At 43.2% G+C, this 20,425-nt stretch overlaps 1 protein-coding gene across 5 annotated transcripts in view; it reads right to left on the bottom strand.

The window, feature by feature from the left end:
- PPP2R2B (protein phosphatase 2 regulatory subunit Bbeta) overlaps window positions 1–20,425 on the bottom strand; it is a 260,736-nt gene that overhangs the window by 45,642 nt on the left and 194,669 nt on the right. For all 5 annotated transcript variants that reach the window (XM_079967972.1, XM_079967973.1, XM_079967975.1 and 2 more), the window contains one exon: window positions 1,944–2,121. In XM_079967972.1, the coding sequence (XP_079824098.1) occupies window positions 1,944–2,121 (178 nt within the window). The remainder of the gene's footprint in view (window positions 1–1,943; window positions 2,122–20,425) is intronic.

The following is a 20,425-nucleotide window of genomic DNA, read 5'->3' as shown; positions in this document are numbered from 1 at the left end:
GATCACTTTTAAAAATGAAAATAAAAGGAAGAGGAAGGCTAGAAATATCACTCTGTTTACCTTTAGTTTTAGATTTACATACAGTTGTACAGACACAATAAAGCCTGTAGGCATTGGGGGGGGGTGTAGATAAATATATATACATAGAATACCTGCAAAAGACCATGGCAGAATGCTCTCCCCAATGTTGCCTGTTGCCAGTCTTTGTCTCTTCCCTGCACAAATCCTGATTCTTCCCTATCATCCTATCTCCAAATCCTGACCCTCAACCTCCCTCTATTCCTCTCCCTCTGCCCATCTGACACCTTTCTCCCTTCCTCCAATTCACACACTTTCTTCACTCTTTCCTTCTTTCCCCTCCTCTCTTATGCATGCACTGTTGGTTGCAAGCCTTGCTTAAACTATAGTAAGTTTTCCACATTTCAGCGGAACATGCTACACGGTCAGAGGAGAATGTTATTTGGTCTGCATTTTAAAGGAAAATTGACCTAATATTCAACTCCCGTAGCCTGATTATTTTTTGAATTTTACACTTTTCCCAATTTTGCAGCAACAAATCTCAACTCAAACAATGTACCAAAATATGTAAATGACAACTATTACCAAATATTTTGGGATAAAATATGTTTAGAATGGCTACCAGTAGATAAAATACACATTTTTTAAAGGTTGTATCAGAATCTCTATTTTTTAAAAAAAGACAAAAAACTGTCACAGATGGTTTGAAGATGGATGAACGAACACAGGCTAAATTGACCCAGATCAGAAATAGACTAATTTCTCCATCCCTGTGTAGAGGCTGCAGCCTAGCACCCAGATCATCAATGCATTTCTTGGGACACTAGTCTTACTGAAATCAATGGTGTCTTTAGGATTATAGCTTTATCTGATAAGCTAATGAAAACAGGAACAAACCGAAGCTGCTTTATACAGAGACAGACCACTGGGCCATTCAGCTCACTACTGTCTACACTGATTAGCAGTGGCTCCTACCAGGAGATGCTGGGGATTGAACATGGGGCCTTCTGCACGTAAACCAGATGCTCTACAGTGGAACTACAGTCCTTTCCCTGGGTGATACTATCAATACCACACATGAGAGTTGTGTCCCAATGGCATCTTCCCACACAGCTCTGGCAACTCTGTATATGCAAGGTATATGCAACTCTGTATATGCATTATCCATTTGGAAACTTGTACCAGAAACACAGAATTCTCTGAACTCTCAATATAACTCTATACTCTAAGGGGTAAGAATATGAACTCAAACGGCAGTCTACTCCAGCACCCATTCTTTTTATCACAGCAACCCCCAGTAAATCACTTTACCTACAGAAAATGCTTTGGAGAAATATGCTTGCCACCCTCCTCTGTCATTTCTTAACTCAGGCAATACTAGTTCCAGGTGTTTTTGTTGTCCTTCATATTCCCCTTCTTTACTCTCTTGCAAAGACCTTAAGACTCTCCCACCCCATTTCTCCAATGCAGTTACCAGAGGGAAGCAGTCCACAATTTACCTAGCTAAACTGAGAGGGAAGGAAGACATTTCCTTCATACTGAATGGCTACAGCTGACGAAAATGGTTTCAAGTTTTACTTTGTACTGTTTGTTTTTCTAATTGTTTGTAAGCTACCGAGAGAACTTTAGGTTATGGCGTATCATACAAATGCCATAAGGTCAGTCAGTAAAGAAGGTCTTGGGCACATGTAGAACTTTTTATAAGGTGCTCAGGGTTTGCCTCACTTCTGAGTAAACATTTGTCTGCAGGCTAAAAGCAGGTGGGGGACTGAGACAAGTACAGTTGTAAAATGCACTTTAAGGACACAACAAACCAACCATTCAAGAGGTGCAAACTTGAGGTTCAAGCAAGCGGTGCCTTCTCAGAACAGGGCTCTCTTCTGATTGGATGGCAACTCCAGCCAGATTCACGCAGCAAAGGATACTAAAACTTTGATTGGTTATTTCAAAGTTCCACAAGTTTATCCTCAAGTCATCCGCTGACATGTAAGTTTCATAGTCACTGTTCACAGATATGGAGTTGATGTGATATGTGTGTGCATTTGCGAACACTCTCCTGGGAGTTGCCTCCACCATTAAATCCATGGGCCTTAGCACGGGTACCTGTCAAGACAAGAAACAAAAGGGGTTAATCAATGAGAAAAAATAGTCTATCATCAAAGAAAATATCATATACTGCAAACACTTTTCTGTAAGCAACAGATATGGTTATTAGAACTGGGTTCTTATGCTGGGTTAGAAGAACAGCAACATTAAGAATTTGAACTTGCCTTTTCCTCCTCCTCCCCCTTCCCCTTTCCTCATGTGTCATGTCTTTTTAGATTGTGAGTCTAAGGACCGGGACCATCTTAGTACTGGTTTTTGTAAGATGTTTGAGAGCCTTTGTGACTAAAGGGTGAAGTACAAATCCCACAAATAAATAAATATTAAGGTTCGCAGAGATTCCATGCCCTGTGAGCAACCTTTATTTCCTTCTTCCCATCACGTAGAAGAACTGGGGTGGGTATAACAACATAACACAAAAGCACATGGCATAAGTTTCCCCACTCCAATGCTTCTTAAGTATACTCCAATAAGATATCAGTCGATGAACCTTCAACTATATAAGGAAACTTTAACATAATAGAAAGGTGTCAGCCAATGGCGGCCAATGCCAATGCAGTATTTCCTCCAGCAATTTCATTACTGTGCATTATTGTCTGTATGCTGCCTGGGGAGATTTCCCATGGCTGTGGAGGTGGAGACGGGGATATGACAGCCAGGATCAAGTGACACTAGAACATAGGAACTGCCAGCTCAGAGTCTGAGATTAATGTGATGAGCCTGCTTTCTAATTCAGCCTGACACATTCAATGATGCATCGTTTGCTGTTGAAGGACTTGGCGCAGCCATCTGGGGACATGGCCCAGCATTTTGCCCAGAGAAAGCAGCCATTGAGGCTGTCAAGAGAAACGTGATGGTTTTCAGAAGTTAAAGGGTTCTATGGTCATATCAGATTTCCCTAGAAACAAACAAACATCAAAATTAAGGGCTTCGCCATAAGATTTTTACTTAGCCCTGTGAAGTTATGTGGGAAAGGTGTGTCTTAATTGGTTTTCTTACTGCTGTTCACTCAAAAAAACAAAACCCAGAGTTTCCCACAGTTAGGAAGAATCAATCAATCAATGAGTAGGGTGGACAAATTGGCTCAACCGCAGTAATCACAGTGGTAAATGAGCCAGTCCACAAGTACAGTTTATATTGGCATCTTTGTTATCCATTTACTCTGCATAAGAATAATCTACAAGGGAGGGCATGTTACTGGGAACAGAAAATCTAAATGGTCCAACAGGTGCAAAGGACATTGGACACTGAGGTCCAGCTCTGAGGGCCTTCTGGCAGTTCCCTCACTGTGAGAAGTGAGGTTACAGGGAACCAGGCAGAGGGCCTTCTTGGTAGTGGCGCCCACCCTGTGGAATACCCTCCCATCAGATGTCAAGGAAATAAACAACTATCTGACTTTTAGAAAACATTTAAAGGCAGCCCTGTTTAGGGAAGTTTTTATGTCTGATGTTTTATTGTTTTTAATTATTATTATTATTATCATCAATTATGTTGGGAGCTGTTCAGAATGGCTGGGGAAACCCAGCCAGATGGATGGGGTATAAATAAAAAATTATTATTATAAAGTGTGTAGTCAGGATTAGATGGTGTTTCCTGGTCTTTATGAGACCATGGTAATGTTTAACAAGCAACCAACCAATACGCCTGATGGTCAAAACCACCATCCATTTGTTGTAGCTGGAAGTGTATAATTGGTCCCATCTTCCAGTTGTGGTGTTCAAATATTCTAAAATATATTCAAGACTTCATAAATGAAGGCCCAGTCCACTCTAGCATAATGCAAGGAAATGCATCCTAGGGTGGGAAAGGGATGGAGCTATGCAGAAAGAGGTAACTTCTTAAAGCCAATAAGGTTCTCCAGGACTAACTTGGGGGGGGGGGATGGGGAGGGTATCAGAGCTCACAAATGGGATGCAATGGGAGCAGCAACGATAGTTCATTCATGCATCTGCCCTATTTACATCTAAAACTGGCAGGGTAGGAGTGTTACATTTTTACAACAAAATGTGCATGTGGGTGAGTGGAACTAGACCTTGCCCTACAAACCATGATACGCGAATGGCAGGGTGATGTCTTCTTATCCGCATCAGGAAAACACCATGATCAGCATGATCAGCAATTTCCTCCTTTATGCGCCCTGATTTCTAAGACCCCATCCACCCATTACCTATTCCCTTCCATTCTGAAACTGCACTAAAGAGAACGTGCGAAATGGATCTCAGACCTGTCTAGTCAATGATGGTCACAAGTAAATGGATGCTTTTAAGATAGCAATTAAAACTTAGCACATAGCTCTTTTACTATTAGGTTTCTACTTGAGCCACCCTTCTCTTAACTAGTACAGTCACGACGTTCTTAACCAACACAGACAGCTCCTTAAATATATTCCTTATTCAATTACAAGAGTAACCTGGGGGCAGTATCTATATGCCCATTATGAAAGGGTAATTCAGTGTAACAAACCAAATCAAGACCCTACACAGGCTGTCAAATAAAATAAACCAACTAACAATTTAAATTATTTTGTGTTTTCAGAAGGGGGAATGAAAATGCCAATCTTTTGTGTGTGTGTGTGTGTGTGTGTGTGTGTGTGTGTGTGTATAATATATATATAGATAGACAGACAGACAGATAGATATATATATATAGATATAGTGATGAAGCACAAAATACTGCTATGCAGATGGCATGCGAGTGATCACATGCCTCCACATGCAGTTTCCAACCCCTTTCTTCTCATCTGGTGAGGATTTTTCCACCTTCCAAAGTTAATGGAGCACTAATCCTCTTTTGCACTGTAAAATTCGCTTTCTGCCACGGTTCAGTGGTGGGTGTGGTTCAGAAGGCAAAGGGATATGGCCTTCCTCTTTGTGCCTATCAGAATTGCGTTTCTTCAGGCAGCAATTAACCCCAAATTGAAAGCATCCCAGGAAAGAAAGAGGGAATCGCATCAGGATAACTGCTGCTGTTCTTTTTAGAGCCAAGCTGAAATTTCCCAGAAGACATTTTTCCTGAGAAATTGTGAGGGCCCCCCTTTTCTCCCTCACTTCCTAGTACACAAAACCTACTTCACAAATTCCTTATTTTTTATAGTAGCTATTTTTTCCACAACCCCACCCCATCTTAGGTCCAGGACACACTATGGAGGATTCAAAATACTGGCCAGGCTGCTAACACAGTTGCTTCTGCTGCTACTCATAGCAGCAGCCACACCCTCCCAAAAACTGTTGGGGGGGGTGGAATGAAAGAAACTGTGATACTGGCACCCTACCCTCACAAAAATGTTGCAGCAGGGGAAAATGTTCCCCAGGGGGAATTTTTTGAAATTCCTTCCCCCACCCCATCCCACCCTGCTCCACATAGGATGGAGAATTTTGAAAGGCCATTTGTGTACTAGCTCTAGCTGTTTTACTACAGTGATACCTCTGATTGCGAACGGAATCCGTTCTGGAGGCCCATTCGCAACATGGAAAGAGTGCAACCCACAGCGGTGCGTCTGTGCACGTGCATTCCCCGCTTCTGCGCATGCGTGTGACGTCATATTGCACTTCTGCACATGCGTGAGCAGCAAAACCTGGAAGTAACCCTTTCCAGTACTTCCGGGTCACTGCGGGACATAACCTGAAAGAACGTAACATGAAGCGGATGTAATATGAGGTATGACTGTACTTTTTGTCTGAGTTTTTAAAACAGGTTCCTTGAGGGGGGCTATATTCCCAGTTGAAACAAATGCTTAGTCAGACATGCTTTGTCCTTGTACTTTATAGAGAGAGACTCGCTTTCAGCATTCAAAAGTAGCCCTCTCAAATCACTGCGGTGTAAAAAGCATAGTTAGCAGAAAGGAAGAATCGCAAGGTGAATGTGCTGCTCTGCATGGAGGAATCTGCTCACAATATCTGCTGTGCGACTTTGGCCCAGTCATCTAATTTGTGTTTCCTTTTTCTGTTTTATACATAACACTTATGACTCCGTGTGGCTTTTCTGTGAGATGTAGCAGTATTTTCCTCTGAAACGCTGTATCCTGCATTTTAAAATTGAGTGATGTAAATGCAGTATGAGAATGACAACAGAGAAAGAGAGAAGCCCACTGAACTTCAAAGCTGCTTCTCAAATCTCACTGGGTTCGTGGGCCTTCTCTTGAAACTACCCGGTTTTATGTGCTGTCACGTTTAACCCACATCTAAATGTATTTTTACACGTTGGAATAACATGTGAGAGTGCATTCTTTTTTTAACCATGTGGCAATAGATGTAGACATTGATCTGAATGCCATCAGATGCCATTGATCAAGCTCCTATTGAGCTTTATCTTGACCCCATTAACATGAGTAGATAGAGCCCAATTTATTCCTGTGCAGTCATGAACTCAGCAAGCCTATGTGGCTCAGGGTACAGCAGCTGATACCCCCTCCTGTCATGTTCAACAGAACCATTTTATTAAATTATTAAAACATCACCTGCCTAGACAGAATATCTGGGCAGCACTGGGGGTGTGTGAATGCTGTGAGATAGTGAGCGCCAACTTCAAATGGAGCTCTAGGTGCTAAGCCTTCCTCTTCTATGTCTTTTCCTCCTCTCCTCTTTCTCTTTCTAGAAGGCATTGCCTATGCTGTCAACAGTAGGAATAACCGGCCAGTGCTGCCTGGGGATTAATATTTTGCAGACAGAATATTCATCAAGGACTATTATCATGGTAGGCTTACAATTTCACGCTCCCTGTGCCTTTGCCTTATTGGGCCATTCCTATGAAGTGAGAGGAGACACCTTCCTGCATAAAGATAAACTTGCAATCTAATTACAAGCCTCTGCTTCCCCCAGGCATTCTCCTTCCTTCTAAACTCACACATTCAACCCTAGTGTCATTTCTTCCCCTGTCTTTTGTTGCTTGCTGTTTCCCTCTGCAAGTCCTCCACATCAGAAATACTATAATCATAGAAGTGAACAAAATACGTGAACGGGCTTATTGCTGTCACCAATTTGTCTGATGGTTTCAAACCAACTGTTACCCAGGTGAAAGGGAGGGAAATGATCAGATGGGAAAGACTCATGGAGAAGGGCTTTGCATCCACAAGATTCCCGGTTTAATCCCTGGCATCTCCAGGTAGGACTGAGGGACACTCTTGCCTGAAACCCTGGAGAGCAGTGCAGAGACAATTATGAGCTAATTGGAGCATTGCTTTGACTCAATATAAGGCAGCTTCTGGTTCCTATATACCAGTGATGGCAAACCTTTTAGAGACTGAGTGCCCAAACTGCAACCCAAAACCCACTTATTTATCGCAAGTGCCAACATGGCAATTTAACCTGTATACCTCATTTTTTCTGTGTGTTTCAGTTTCTTCTTTATGACTGCTATTGATATAAATAATCCTTCATAAAAGTTACTGCATTACATTCTTCATTAAATTATCTTTCCATTGATATATAATTTTATGGTATAACTCAGTGCTTTTTTTCTAAAAAATAAATAAATGTGACTCTCATTGTGACTCAAGAAATCACCACCAGAGAAAAATAAATACAGTTCAAACTGGGGAAAATAAATACAGCAAATTTCTTCTCCCATTAAATTCACAAAATGTTTAGGGGTATGCTTCCTCCTGCATCCCCACAGAAAAAAAAGCACCGGTATTACTCCAAAACAAAGTGGTATTATGAGCCATCAAACCTCGGAAATACATTTTTTCCAGAAGGTCCCACAATTTTGGCCACTAGTGTACACTGGAGAGCTGTACTAAGAGCCACCCTCTCCTTAAAATGAGATAATAATGATTGTCTGAGTGTGCACATACAAATAAATATAAACAAACAAACAAACAAACAAACAAACAAATAAATAAATAAACACAGCCAGATGGGTATAAATTATTATTATTATTATTATTATTATTATTATTATTATTATTGCCGTTTCTTTGGCTGCTGTTTGATCGCAGCCTCCAGGGAATGAATTTCTCTGTTGGCTTCCATGAGAAAGCCCAGCGAACATGTAAACCCAGCAGCCCCTTCTTAGGTTACCATCTTTATATGCTTACTGACCTGGGAGTTAAGCCCTGCTGAACTCAAGGTGGCTTACTCCAGAGTAGGAAAAACAGACTGGCGGGAGGCCTGGCACATCAAAAGTCAATGCCTGTTCAGCTGCCAGGCCCTGGTGCCACAGGCTTTGGGTGTGCACAAGCTCTCCTCTCCTCCTCCCCTACCCCCAGCATAGAAGCTATGGCCCTGGTGCTGCAGCCTTTGGATGTCGCGCACAAGCCCAGCACAGACGCTACGGCCCTGCTGGGGAGACGGCATGCGTGCCCACAGAAAGGGCTCTGAGTGCCCTCTTTGGCACATGAGCCATAGGTTTGCCACCACTGCTATATATCTATGTGATGTCTCCACACCCTCAAGGTTCCAACAAAATGGCAGCAGCAGTCTGAGAAAACACACTGTTGATTATTAAGTGTGCTCTTGTAGATCTGGACCATCACTTTCGGCACTTGCTGTTTTTTTGTGTGTTTTAATTTCAAGACTTATACAGCATTTCCTCTGTAGATATGCAGCTTGCTGCAACTTTCCCTCTAAATCTTTACCCCTTATGTGTACAACCACTTATGCAAACTGAAAAGGGCAGAGCCTGGATAGCTCACTTGGTTAGGTTGCAGGTTCAATCCCTATATGGGACAGCTGCACATTCCTGCCTTGCAGGGGGTTGGACTAGATGATCCTCAGGGTCCCTTTGAAAGCATTGAAGGAAATGAAAGCTGCAGCAAACATAAGCCAGCTCTCTCTCTCCCCCCCCTCTCTCCACCCCCCCCCCCCCAGGATTCCACAGAAGCATGCACAGCCTGTCTCCATTTTATCCATACAACAACCACCCTGTCAGATAGGATAGGCTCAAACAGAATTCCTGGTCCGAGGTCATTCAGTAAGCTGTGTGAAGATTTGAACCCTGGTCTTACTACTAGACACTCTAACTACTATGCCACACAGGCTCGCTGCCCATGTTATGATGGAAGGAAGGCAGAGCAGGATGCTGGACTGAGGAAGCCCATGGAACAATAGCGGAATGGAACAAGGGCATTCTGCTGAAGCCCTATTTGGGAATCAACAAAGCTAATGTGTGTGTGGTGAGCTGTGCAGCTAAGAGATCAGCAAGCATTCAGAGTCAGCATGCTCATGTTGAACCAAGTCAAGTTTTACAACTCTACTTAGCAGCAAGCTGAAGCACTCCTATGCTCAGTTTATCACATAAACACACCTAGAGCCTGCCCCTTGAGCCACTTTCAACTGCAAAGTTCTGGTTGTCTTGAACTCATGTGGCTTCCTCATTTTGTTAATTCAACTAGGACAACCACCACCACCTTTCATAGTTTGGATATCATGAATTGACTGATGATGGGGAGGAGGAAGAGGATCCCGGTGAGGGGTGTAGCTGGGGCTGGAACACACCAGGGAAAGCAGGGGATGGGGATGGAAGTACTCACAGGGTGACGGAGGATGGCAAGGGGATGGAGGTCAATGTACAGCAACCAGAGCAGCAGGATCCATCACCAGAGCCAGAGGGACCCCTGTCTCCATGAATATGGAAGGTTCTGAAGTGTAGGGAGTAGCAGGAGTGGTGCTCTAGGAGGCTGAGGCAGACAAGGGTCCTCAGCTCAGCTCCCTAGCTGGCCAGGTCATAGAATCATAGAATCATAGAGTTGGAAGAGACCACAAGGGCCATCGAGTCCAACCCCCTGCCAAGCAGGAAACACCATCAGAACACTCCTGACATATGGTTGTCAAGCCTCTGCTTAAAGACCTCCAAAGAAGGAGACTCCACCACACTCCTTGGCAGCAAATTCCACTGTCGAACAGCTCTTACTGTCAGGAAGTTCTTCCTAATGTTTAGGTGGAATCTTCTTTCTTGTTTGTTTGGAACCATTGCTCCGTGTCCGCTTCTCTGGAGCAGCAGAAAACAACCTTTCTCCCTCCTCTATGTGACATCCTTTTATATATTTCAACATGGCTATCATATCACCCCTTAACCTCCTCTTCTCCAGGCTAAACATGCCCAGCTCCCTTAGCCATTCCTCATAAGGCATCGTTTCCAGGCCTTTGACCATTTTGGTTGCCCTCCTCTGGACACGTTCCAGTTTGTCAGTGTCCTTCTTGAACTGTGGTGCCCAGAACTGGACACAGTACTCCAGGTGAGGTCTGACCAGAGCAGAATACAGTGGCACTATTACTTCCCTTGATCTAGATGCTATACTCCTATTGATGCAGCCCAGAATTGCATTGGCTTTTTTAGCTGCTGCGTCACACTGTTGGCTCATGTCAAGTTTGTGGTCAACCAAGACTCCTAGATCCTTTTCACATGTACTGCATTCAAGCCAGGTGTCACCCATCTTGTATTTGTGCCTCTCATTTTTTTTGCCCAAGTGCAATACTTTACATTTCTCCCTGTTAAAATTCATCATTTGTTTTGGCCTAGTTCTCTAATCTGTCAAGGTGGTTTTGAAGTGTGATCCTGTCCTCTGGGGTGTTAGCCAGGTGGAGCTCGCTAGCTCTTGGAGGTGATGTGAGATTCCTCAGCTGGAGCAGGTGAGGGTCATATGCCTCATCAAGCCCAGATGCTGCAATCAGCATGCAAAGCACACAAGGGAAGCAGAGCTGAAGTGTTGTGTCTGCTCAACTGCCCATGTTGAAGGACTTTGGCTTGGATGCTCCTGGACCTCTATGGGCCTGCGCTTCAGGTTTGACTCTCAACTGTATCCTGACTGCTGGACTTCAGACTTGGCTACACGGATTGACCCTGGACTGTGTTTCCTGTCCTTTGGATTTTGGACTGTGCTCTTTGCTTGTATGGCTTGACCCCTGGACTTGGCATACCAACTTGCTGCCAGTAGGCCAGCCAGGGGTTCAGGACAAAGGAGGATCCAATCATGGGCCAATAAAATAATGCATATCTATTCTTCCATTTATAGATCAGTTCATTTCTAGGTCAGAAAGAAATAAAGGGAGAGATGGAGTTAAAAGCAGATTGGAGTATATTGAGGCTGTGGGACAAGGAAAGGAGTGCATAGCTTGTGTTTACGTGGAAACAGCCACCTGAGCTTGGTTGATAGATTGAGTCTTCCAATATGCCCTTTTCAAACTGCAGCCACAGTTGCCAAGCACACAGGAAAGGTGGTGAAACTGAGCAGAAGAGGGAGCGTTGTTCGCTTTAGTGAATGTGCTTACTGGTTCTTGACAGACCAGCCAGCAGGAGTCCTGTTGAGCTTTTCAATTACCACTGCACTACAGAGCATGCTCCTGGCACACTGAACTGCCCCAGCACCAGAGCACATGCAGATATTCGCCCACAGCTGATAAAATAAAAACCGATTGTAAAGAAAGGAAGGACAGCAGTATTTTGCTGCTTTCGTCACAAACTGGCCTTTTGAAATACAGTCTACGGAGATGCAATTTAAAGGGGAAGTGGGAAAACCGGCACAGCTCTGGCTTCCTTGCTCTGAATCAACTTACACATTCAGTCCATGTTCCCCCTGGGTTATTCAAGAGCAAGGTGGGCATGGCTCACTGACAAAGTTCGGTGAATATTACAGAGGGGAAAGCCAGGTATAGCCACCTCTTCATTCCTTAACTTTGAAACTGATTAATGAGGATAAAATGTTCATTATGCCCACGAGTCACAGTTTTTGCCTGCCAAATGTATGCAAGTGGCCTTGTCCTGCACATCATTTGCAGTTAAAAGCTGTGATTGTTCCATGTGCACATGCTATGCAAGCATGTTACATGTGTATATTTGTCTTTGTACCTGGGAACTGGTTCAAATGATTCTGTCTTTTGGTATCACGGTCATTATTGTGTGCATTCATGAACGTGTGTGTGTGTGTGTGTGTGTGTGTGTGTGTGTGTGTGTTACCCACTACATTAAGGTGAACATCGTTTTTATAACAAACTTAACCCAGTTATGCAATCATACTGCCTGGTAAAATCCCTCCCCCTAAAATTTCACATTTTCTGTTCAAAGGTTGTTCCCTAGCTTTTCTAGAAATACATTTTACTGAAAATGGTGTAGCAGTGATGGTTAACACCATATATTCAAGATACAGAATAGCATTACAAGGCTCTCTGAGTAGGGAAGTGTTTTAGACATTTATGATAATTGCAATCGCGAATGGAAGCCGGCCATTTGGCACGGAGCCTTGTTAATTTGGGGTATTTGATAAGTTTTGCAACTTGTTCTTATACACATCGGACCAAACTGACACTTTCAAGCAAGAGAGCACCTTTTGGTTTTTGAACGGGGGTGGGGGCACCTTATTTTGTTCTTATGTTTGACTCCCCATTTTTTATTTTTATTACAGAGATGTGGCATACCTAGGCTTCCTTGCGCTGTTGGCAAGAAGCTGTATTAGCACCACCACCCATCCCTTGCACCCTTGGCTGGCTGTGGGGGGGGTCTAGGCGCCCCAAAAAGCTAGTGTGCCTTGCCTCGCTGCCCAGAGTAGTGGAGGAGTGGCCCAGGGAGCAGACGGGCTCCTAGCCACTCTGTGCCAGAGTGGAGAGGTGTGATTTTCATGCCTCCCCTCAGACCTGTGCTCTTAGTGGGGGCCAACCTGGCCAACTCCTGGATGCACCCCTATAGGAACCTCAAAATCTGAATGTCGCCTGGGCGTCTCCGAGAAGCCCTGCCCATATACAAATATCAATTCACTTCTCGAACCAGTGATGGCTGCTAATGAGTCCCATCAGTGCACGAGGGTTTCTGCTTTTGCAACAGGGCCTTCCCTGCCTTTTCTCTCTCCATGCCCCTCATGTGTCCCTGAAATTGGCTCAGGGATGTTGGAAAAACCCCCAGAACAGCATGGGGAAGGGACTGTTCCACCAGGCAGGCTGCAGGGCTTGCGCTGACAAGATGTTCACCACAGGACAATGCTCAATTCCTGACACAGGTTCTAAACCACATTGGTCTATCATTTAGATTAGATTAATTAATCCAAAACAAAGTGCGATAGATGCATTTTGCCCCACCCCCCAAGTTATTTTGTAGACAGGCTGAGGCAAGGAGCTGGTCTCTGATAAAATATCTAAGAGAAGGTTCAAATATATTCTCTCTCTCTCTCTCTCTCTCTATCTCTGCACAGCAGCATGAAAGAACAAAATTCGGTAGAGTCCCTTTTAGAACTGTAAAATGCATGTGAGGGATTGCTGGACTGAAAATGCCCTTAAGACCAAGTATAACTGCACACAAATAATTTATGCATTAGGAAGAAACATGGAAGTGATCACCCAAATGCATTCTGAGGTGATAAAATCCTGTGTCAAAACGCTGCACCATATATGATCCAGAAGCCATGGGCTGCCCCCACCATTTTGTTGCTGACCCACATTCCACTTCAAGGCAGGCAGAATTTATGCTCTTCCCTATTAAATAGAATATTGTATTCGGATTCCCTTTTCCACACACCAAATACTGCAAGCAATTACGCAGCTCAGGCATTGTACTTCTCTTCTCGGACTCCCTGCAGTGTTTCAGAGCCTCTCAAAAACATCAACCGAAGTCCTCACATTTCTTGAAGAGAAGCTTTCACGAAAAACTCTCGACTGTCATGAATTTTCAAAAGGGCCCTTTTCCCTTTGGTTTGATGTCCTTAGCCTCTTGCGTTCCTTTTCTCTTTGACATCTCTGAAGCCTTCCCACACAGATGTTCAGTAGCACAGGCTAATCTCTGAGCCCGGCAGTTCAGACCATCAAGAAAGGAAAGTACAAAGGTGCTGCCAGCGATGGAAATAGGAAGAGCTAGCATTTGTTTCTATTAGTTTTTAACTTAATTAAAACAGAAAGCTGAAGTAATCGCTGCAAGAAACTGCTTTAATGTAAGAATAAAAGAAGACCCAAATGAACCTTAGAGAATAATAGGGTTGCTTTTTTAAAAAAGTGTACATGACATAACACTGTGTAGGCAGCCGGCTGCTGAAAGAGAATGAGAGAAATCGCTGCTGTGTGGGGCAAAAAAAGAGGTGGAATGGCTAAATGTTAGGCTTCAGCAAGAGTCAGACAAAAGGAGAAGGGAGTTGGCTGTCTAGGCAACTGGGACAGAATTTCATGTATGATCCAAAATAGGTGTGGGGAGGGATGGAGGGTTCATGAAGATCCAAGGTAAGAGATCAAAGACATGGAGGAGAGGCTTAGGCACTGAACTCACACCAGAAACAAGGTTATCAGATTGATCAGCAAGCTCTGAGGTTTTATTAGGCAATAGTGAACATGGATTGGCCTCTGGTGTCAGCTGACTGAGTGTTCAGGAAAGGTGGTAGTGCAGCCTAGATAGCACCGAGCTTACCCTGCCAGGTATGCAGCAGAAAACAAATCACTGGTGGTTCAGGGAGTAACATATAGGAGCCCTGGTTCAATACCTTACGCTAATGGAGGGAGATGTCCCTGTGCAGTGACGGGAAGGTGGCTAAAGAAGAAAGGGGTCAATAAGAATGCACAGTGCATGTGGCACCTTGAACATTTCCCCTGGAAATGCCCCGTGCCCCTTTTTATGGCATCTGCATGATGTAGCCCATCCCACTGGCACTGTCCCTCAGCCTAGTGGCACTAGACACCTCACAAGCACATACACACTCCTTCCCATGTTCTGCCACTCAGTAAAAAAGCAGCGCAATCTCCCTTGGCCCTTCCCTCACCTATGAACGCCTACTGAATTAGCACACATTCACACAATTAAATTGGTATGTTAAGAAGCTCAGTGGAATGGATCTGTAGAGAAACACACAGCCGGCTTTCAACTCAACCTCCACTTTGATCTCCTTGTGATGACCTGGTAAATGCATACTGAGCTGTAAGGTGGGGCCATATGACAGCAGTCTAGTAGTTTAGATATTTGGGAATGGATTCATTCAACCCACCTTCCCCACATGTGAGGTTTGGTTGTGTGCATTGGGCTTTGGCTGCTAAAGAAAACATGGCTTACCTGCCTAAAGGCTGGGAACCTCATCCTCCCAGTTCAGGCATCCTGAGTCATCACCTCTTCTCCTACAAACTGTCTACAATCTGTAGATTGTACACCAGCCACCTTGGCATGCTGTGTCCTGCTGCTTTTCAAGTCCATGGCCTCTTCCACCTCCCTTTGCTCTTAAAAGGTTTTAAAATCTGAAATATTTTTCAGTTACCTTCAGTATTGCTCGTGATGCTTCCCAAAGCAGTCCATGGACAACTTTGTCCTACTTTCCCCCAGAAATCTAACATACCAAGCCACTGTTCACTGTGCCCCAGCTACCTACTGATAAAGTAAATGCCACACTACAGGTGTTTGCTTTCAGTGTGGTGCCTGCCTCTTCTGTTATGCATCCATATAAGATGACGACTCTGGAGTCTTGGGCAAATGGAGTAGCTACGCTTTACGTGAGCCTACTGAAAACACAACCTCTTTTCCAGCCAAGACTACATTTAGACACTGTGAGGCAATGGTGGTCCTGAAGCTCTTTTTAAAGCATGATCCAGGCAGCAATACCACCTCTTAAGACAGTGGGTCTCTTTAATCCCAAGTCACAATATATTAATAAAAATATGCATTTTAAAAGGTGGAAACCAGATAATTTAGAATAGAAAATAAGTGGCAGACCAAGTAAGAGCAGAAATCTCTAGCAAATGTGGATTGAGGAAACAGAAAGTCTAAATAATATCACCTCTAAAAGTATCATACTGACACACAGCACATTCCTGCTATTTGCTTAGAATAGTTATATATAATGTTTACCGTGCCCCTTTCCATGTTTTAAAATTTCAGTGGTAGGTAGCAGTTGAGACCATTCCACCTCGACAGCTATAGATTTATGGACTGCTTAGCAATTCAGTACCTAAAAGGCATGATTCTTTCAAGTGATATCACTGATATATTTCTCCTATCCCCTGCCCCCCAAAAGAGCCAGCAGACGGAAACTCATCTGCCAGATTGATAGTTTCCTCTCATTTCACTAATCAGGGAGAATTATGCAAAAGCACAATTGTGTTATCAAATGCAAAGTCATAGCAATCTAATTCCACTTGATAATTCTGTTGGGCACATTGTTTTTACAGTATGCCTAGACACAGATACCGACGGTGTAATTGCTGTGGAAAATCAGATGAATAGGAGAAAAATTCCAGGAGGTCAGTTCTGGTCATCGAAGCTCCAAGCTCAGTTTACAAATATTAAATGGATGAATAATGAGCCTGTAGCAGAGAAAAGATCCAGCTCGTGACCAGGGCAAGAGCAAATAAAAAATGCAAAGAGACAATAAAAGCCTCTTTTTCTCCCTTCTTTTTTCCTCTTAAATAAGAATTTCACAGTCATAACTCTTATTCATACTGGTACAATGTGCTTCTTTATTTTGCAGAAGGAGTGCAGCTGGAAGTGAATATCAGCATGTAAAATCATACATATGAAAGGACTCTATCTCAAAGCCTCTGTTAAAAAACAAACCAATGGATATTTGGGCCGTTTCCCCCAGTAATGTTAATGTCTAAACTGTACCACAAAATAAGCACACATACTATATACATACACTGAAAAAGATAGAGCTACCTGGGCTATTTCACCCGAGAGATGAAAATAGCATGAACAGTATGCTTTTTAGTGGGTGGAAACCCACAAGAGCCAAAGAGTTGACCCGCTTTCCCATTCCTATCTTCCACTGCATTCTATAAAGAAGAAAAAGTGGACCTGAGATCCTATCTAGAATCTTTAAAATGTATCTATGTATTGTATGATTAACTCTCTCAGTGTCTCAATCTTTTCCTTAGCTTTTACAATGAGAAAACCTGCCTAGAGTCCACAAATTGCACCTAATATATATGAGAATGCAAAGTAACAGACTTGCTAGCATTAACACTAAGCCAAACTATGGCTGAAGGCGAACGGGCAAGCATGCAGGCACACAGAGCAAAAACTGACACCCATTTTGCTCTTCTCCCAGTCCTGCAGCTGCTGTTGCTGCACTACCAGGAGCCAGCCTATGCCACTGTTCAGCTTAGCCTTATGCCCCAAATCAGGCTTGCAGCTTCACTCACTCTAAACAAACCATGAACTGTAGCCATAAGGTTTATCCTCAGCTTATGACTCATGGTTTGTTTTAGGGAGACAAACCCTGAGGCTTTGCCTATATGGACTGTTGAAGGGCTAGACTCAATACTTTCTAGCTGGATTTCCCAATAATGAACCCTCTCTTGAGGTTTATTATCCCCCCTTTTGCAATTATCACTTAGAGTTGTTCCAGCCTCCTGAAATGTCTTTACAAGCTGTGTTTTCAATTCACCATTGAATAGGGCTCAGGGGGAGTTTGACACCAAATCTGACATTACACTCACTAACTTCAGTTCATTAATTTATTCCAAATTTTGTCCCTGTGGTACTAAGGGCTGCTATCAGACTTTGTCTCTGTGGTATTCGGGCTGCTATCAAAATCCCAGACCCAATTAAACTACAAATAGTGGTTAATAATGGGCTAAACCTATTCAATAAATGCTTAATCCATTTGATTTCAGCAAAAAAAATCTCTGCTGACTAGTAAATACTGATTTTCCCAATAAACTTAAAGACAAATTATCTGTTGGACTTCTTGAATTTACAGATTGTAACTTATTGTTACCTATAGATATTGTGAAATCAAAACCAAGAGCTACAGACCATGAACATCTTCTATATAATTAATGAGAATATCCTTCCTGTCTGTTCCTCAAGGTCATTTAGTAAGGCCTTGGGGAATCTATAGACCAGTTCTCCTATGAAGGGACATAAGGGGTTTCATTATTAGTCTCCAAAGCATTCCCACACTTGTCATTTCAAGAACATTCCCATTTAATTAAGTTTTTAATATCTTTGTTAAAATTTCCTTTTTTAAAAAAACACAACAACTATAAATTTAATTCTTTCTAGAAATCCACTTAACTCCATATATACGGTGCCAAGTCAATATTAACCTACAAACACAATGTACACCCACCCAGTAAGAAGTCTTTTTAAAAATCCAGAATGCCCCTTAGACTCCTTTATTATGCTCGGAAGAATTCAGGAGTTACTAGGTCTTAAAGAAGTTGATGCAGCTGCTGAAACCTTCTGCACCAGTGCCCCTGCTTCACTTCTGCTTCTCCCCCATTCATGGCAAGCTTTGAGGAAGAGGAAGATCAGCACAGAAGGCAAGGGACAAGCTTGGTCTTCATGAGCTCTCCTAAAAGGCTCTAAGCTTTTCCCAAGGAAGCTTGGAAAAATTAGCAATGGATTGCTTTGATGAGCCCCAAAATAAATTTTGGATTATTGCACTATTTAGATATTTGCATGGGTATTTCTAAACATAGTCTAGAAAAGCCAAAGTAAGCATATCTGCAAGGAATGAATTTCTATATGAGATTAGCTGAGCATGCAAATGGTGCCCACTGAACTCTTTTAAAACCATTTTAAGTACCTATTGCAAATGGAGGAAACCTTTTTTTAATTATTTCTGTAGCATTGGTTTGATGATGATCTGATCATTCAAAATTGATTAGTTCTGCCGCTTGAGTTTTATGGCACTTCTTTCTTTTTAAAAAGCCAAATGTTTCAAATTACCCTATCTGTCATTAAAATGATAATGTTACTCAGAAGTGTGTGCGTGTGTGTGCGTGTGTGTGTAAATCTCTGTGCTGCATAATAAATGCTCATCTAACAGAAAGAGCAACGCCATGAGTCTTCCAACATAACTATTCTTACTCTTAGCATCCTTTGTGTAAGTGCTGATGAAATCTGTAGTGTGTGTCTGTGAGAGGGAATACCTCTATGAAATATTAAAGGAAAAAATATACATACAGAGAAGAGAAGACTATAGGATTGATACTACAGATGTGACAGGATAAACACCAATTCCTGATCAGACATCCTCACTATGGTAGCCACTAAGTTGTTCACAGGAATGTGTCAAATATGTGAGCCATTTTGGCTAGATTGCTAGTGGATGGCTAACTTGGCCTAGTCAGCTCCCTATTTTTAGCAGGTCCCATTTGCAATCTTTAATTGGAATAATAATAATTTATTATTATTGGGTGTACATATTCAGTTTCCTGTATTTTAATCACATCACACACAGGATTCAAGATGAAAAATCTGTCCATCAACCATTGTGTTTTCCCTTGCTTAATGCTGTGTTATTAGACAGACTGGATTTGCCTTGATATGCCCGGCTCTTCACAAACTTTTCACGTTGCCATCCTCTGCCTTCTGCAGCCCTTAGAGGGCATAACAGCAGAGTGGACAACCTTTGCCAAATGCCATTAAAAAGGTGGGGCTCATTTCTCCTGCGTTTAATTTTCTCTCCCTGGTCTCTTTTTATTACCAAGGTGAAGCGTATGGTTTGCCTGGTATTATTATTATTATTATTATTATTATTCAGAAGCCAGATAATAGATGGCAGGCTCTATTTTGCAACCAAACAAAATGAATCCTCAAACAAGGTACGTTTTGAGTGACCCCCCCATGGTATCCCATTTCAGAGCTGTCTGCAAGAAACCCACTGATGGACAGTCTGCATTACTGGCAGGTGGAACAGGAGCTTCAGGCCAGCAGAGTGGTGCTACTCTTGCTACATAGGCAGAAGTCAGCAGAGTTGATCAAGGCTGGGAGACCTCTGCCCTATCCAACACTGCCCTATCCAACACTGGATTGGGTGTTTGGGTTGTGACCTTAAAGGGCTAAGGAAACAGGCTGCAAAGTCCACTTAAGGGCTCATCCAGACTTCCTTTTGCACTGAGCTTTCCAGGCATAGGTCTGTGTTTTTAAAGCTCTATGTCCAAGTGTTGTTGTTGCTTTTGTCCCGGCGCTTTCCCCTGGAAAAAACCCGTGTTTCAGTGCTTAATAAGAGCAAATGGCAGTCTGGAGCTATGCTTAGAAACACAGCACAAAAGACAGTCTGGATGAGCCCTGTGTGTCTTTGTACAAGACTCTGCTGGAATAAATAAACTGAAACACAATACAGATGCGGCAGAGGTGGTGATGGCAGGTGTTTGCCTGCCCTGTTGCAGTTCTCAAAATGCAAGTTTGCAGCTTGGTGATACTCTTAAATTCTCCACGGCTAGAGGTTGTTCTCAGGAGTAACGGCTCGTGGGGTGGGACTGCGTTGCGGCACTGCCCTCTGAACACTGGCATTGCTTAGGTTTAGTTGGATGGAGCTGGAGTGGGACACTGGATTGGCTCCACTGACGTGCCCATGCAGCCCCAACCTCACCATTGCACTGCCTTGCCCCAGTGCCATCCAGAGAAGCTGCAGCGCCACCAATTGTTGGCAGGGCAGCTCTATGGCGCTGCCCCACCATGCAAG

Source organism: Podarcis cretensis, assembly GCF_951804945.1.
Source record: "Podarcis cretensis genome assembly, chromosome: 2".
Taxonomy (NCBI): Eukaryota; Metazoa; Chordata; class Lepidosauria; order Squamata; family Lacertidae; genus Podarcis; species Podarcis cretensis.
Note: the sequence above shows the minus strand (reverse complement) of the source record. Positions and strands in the feature narration are given on the sequence as shown.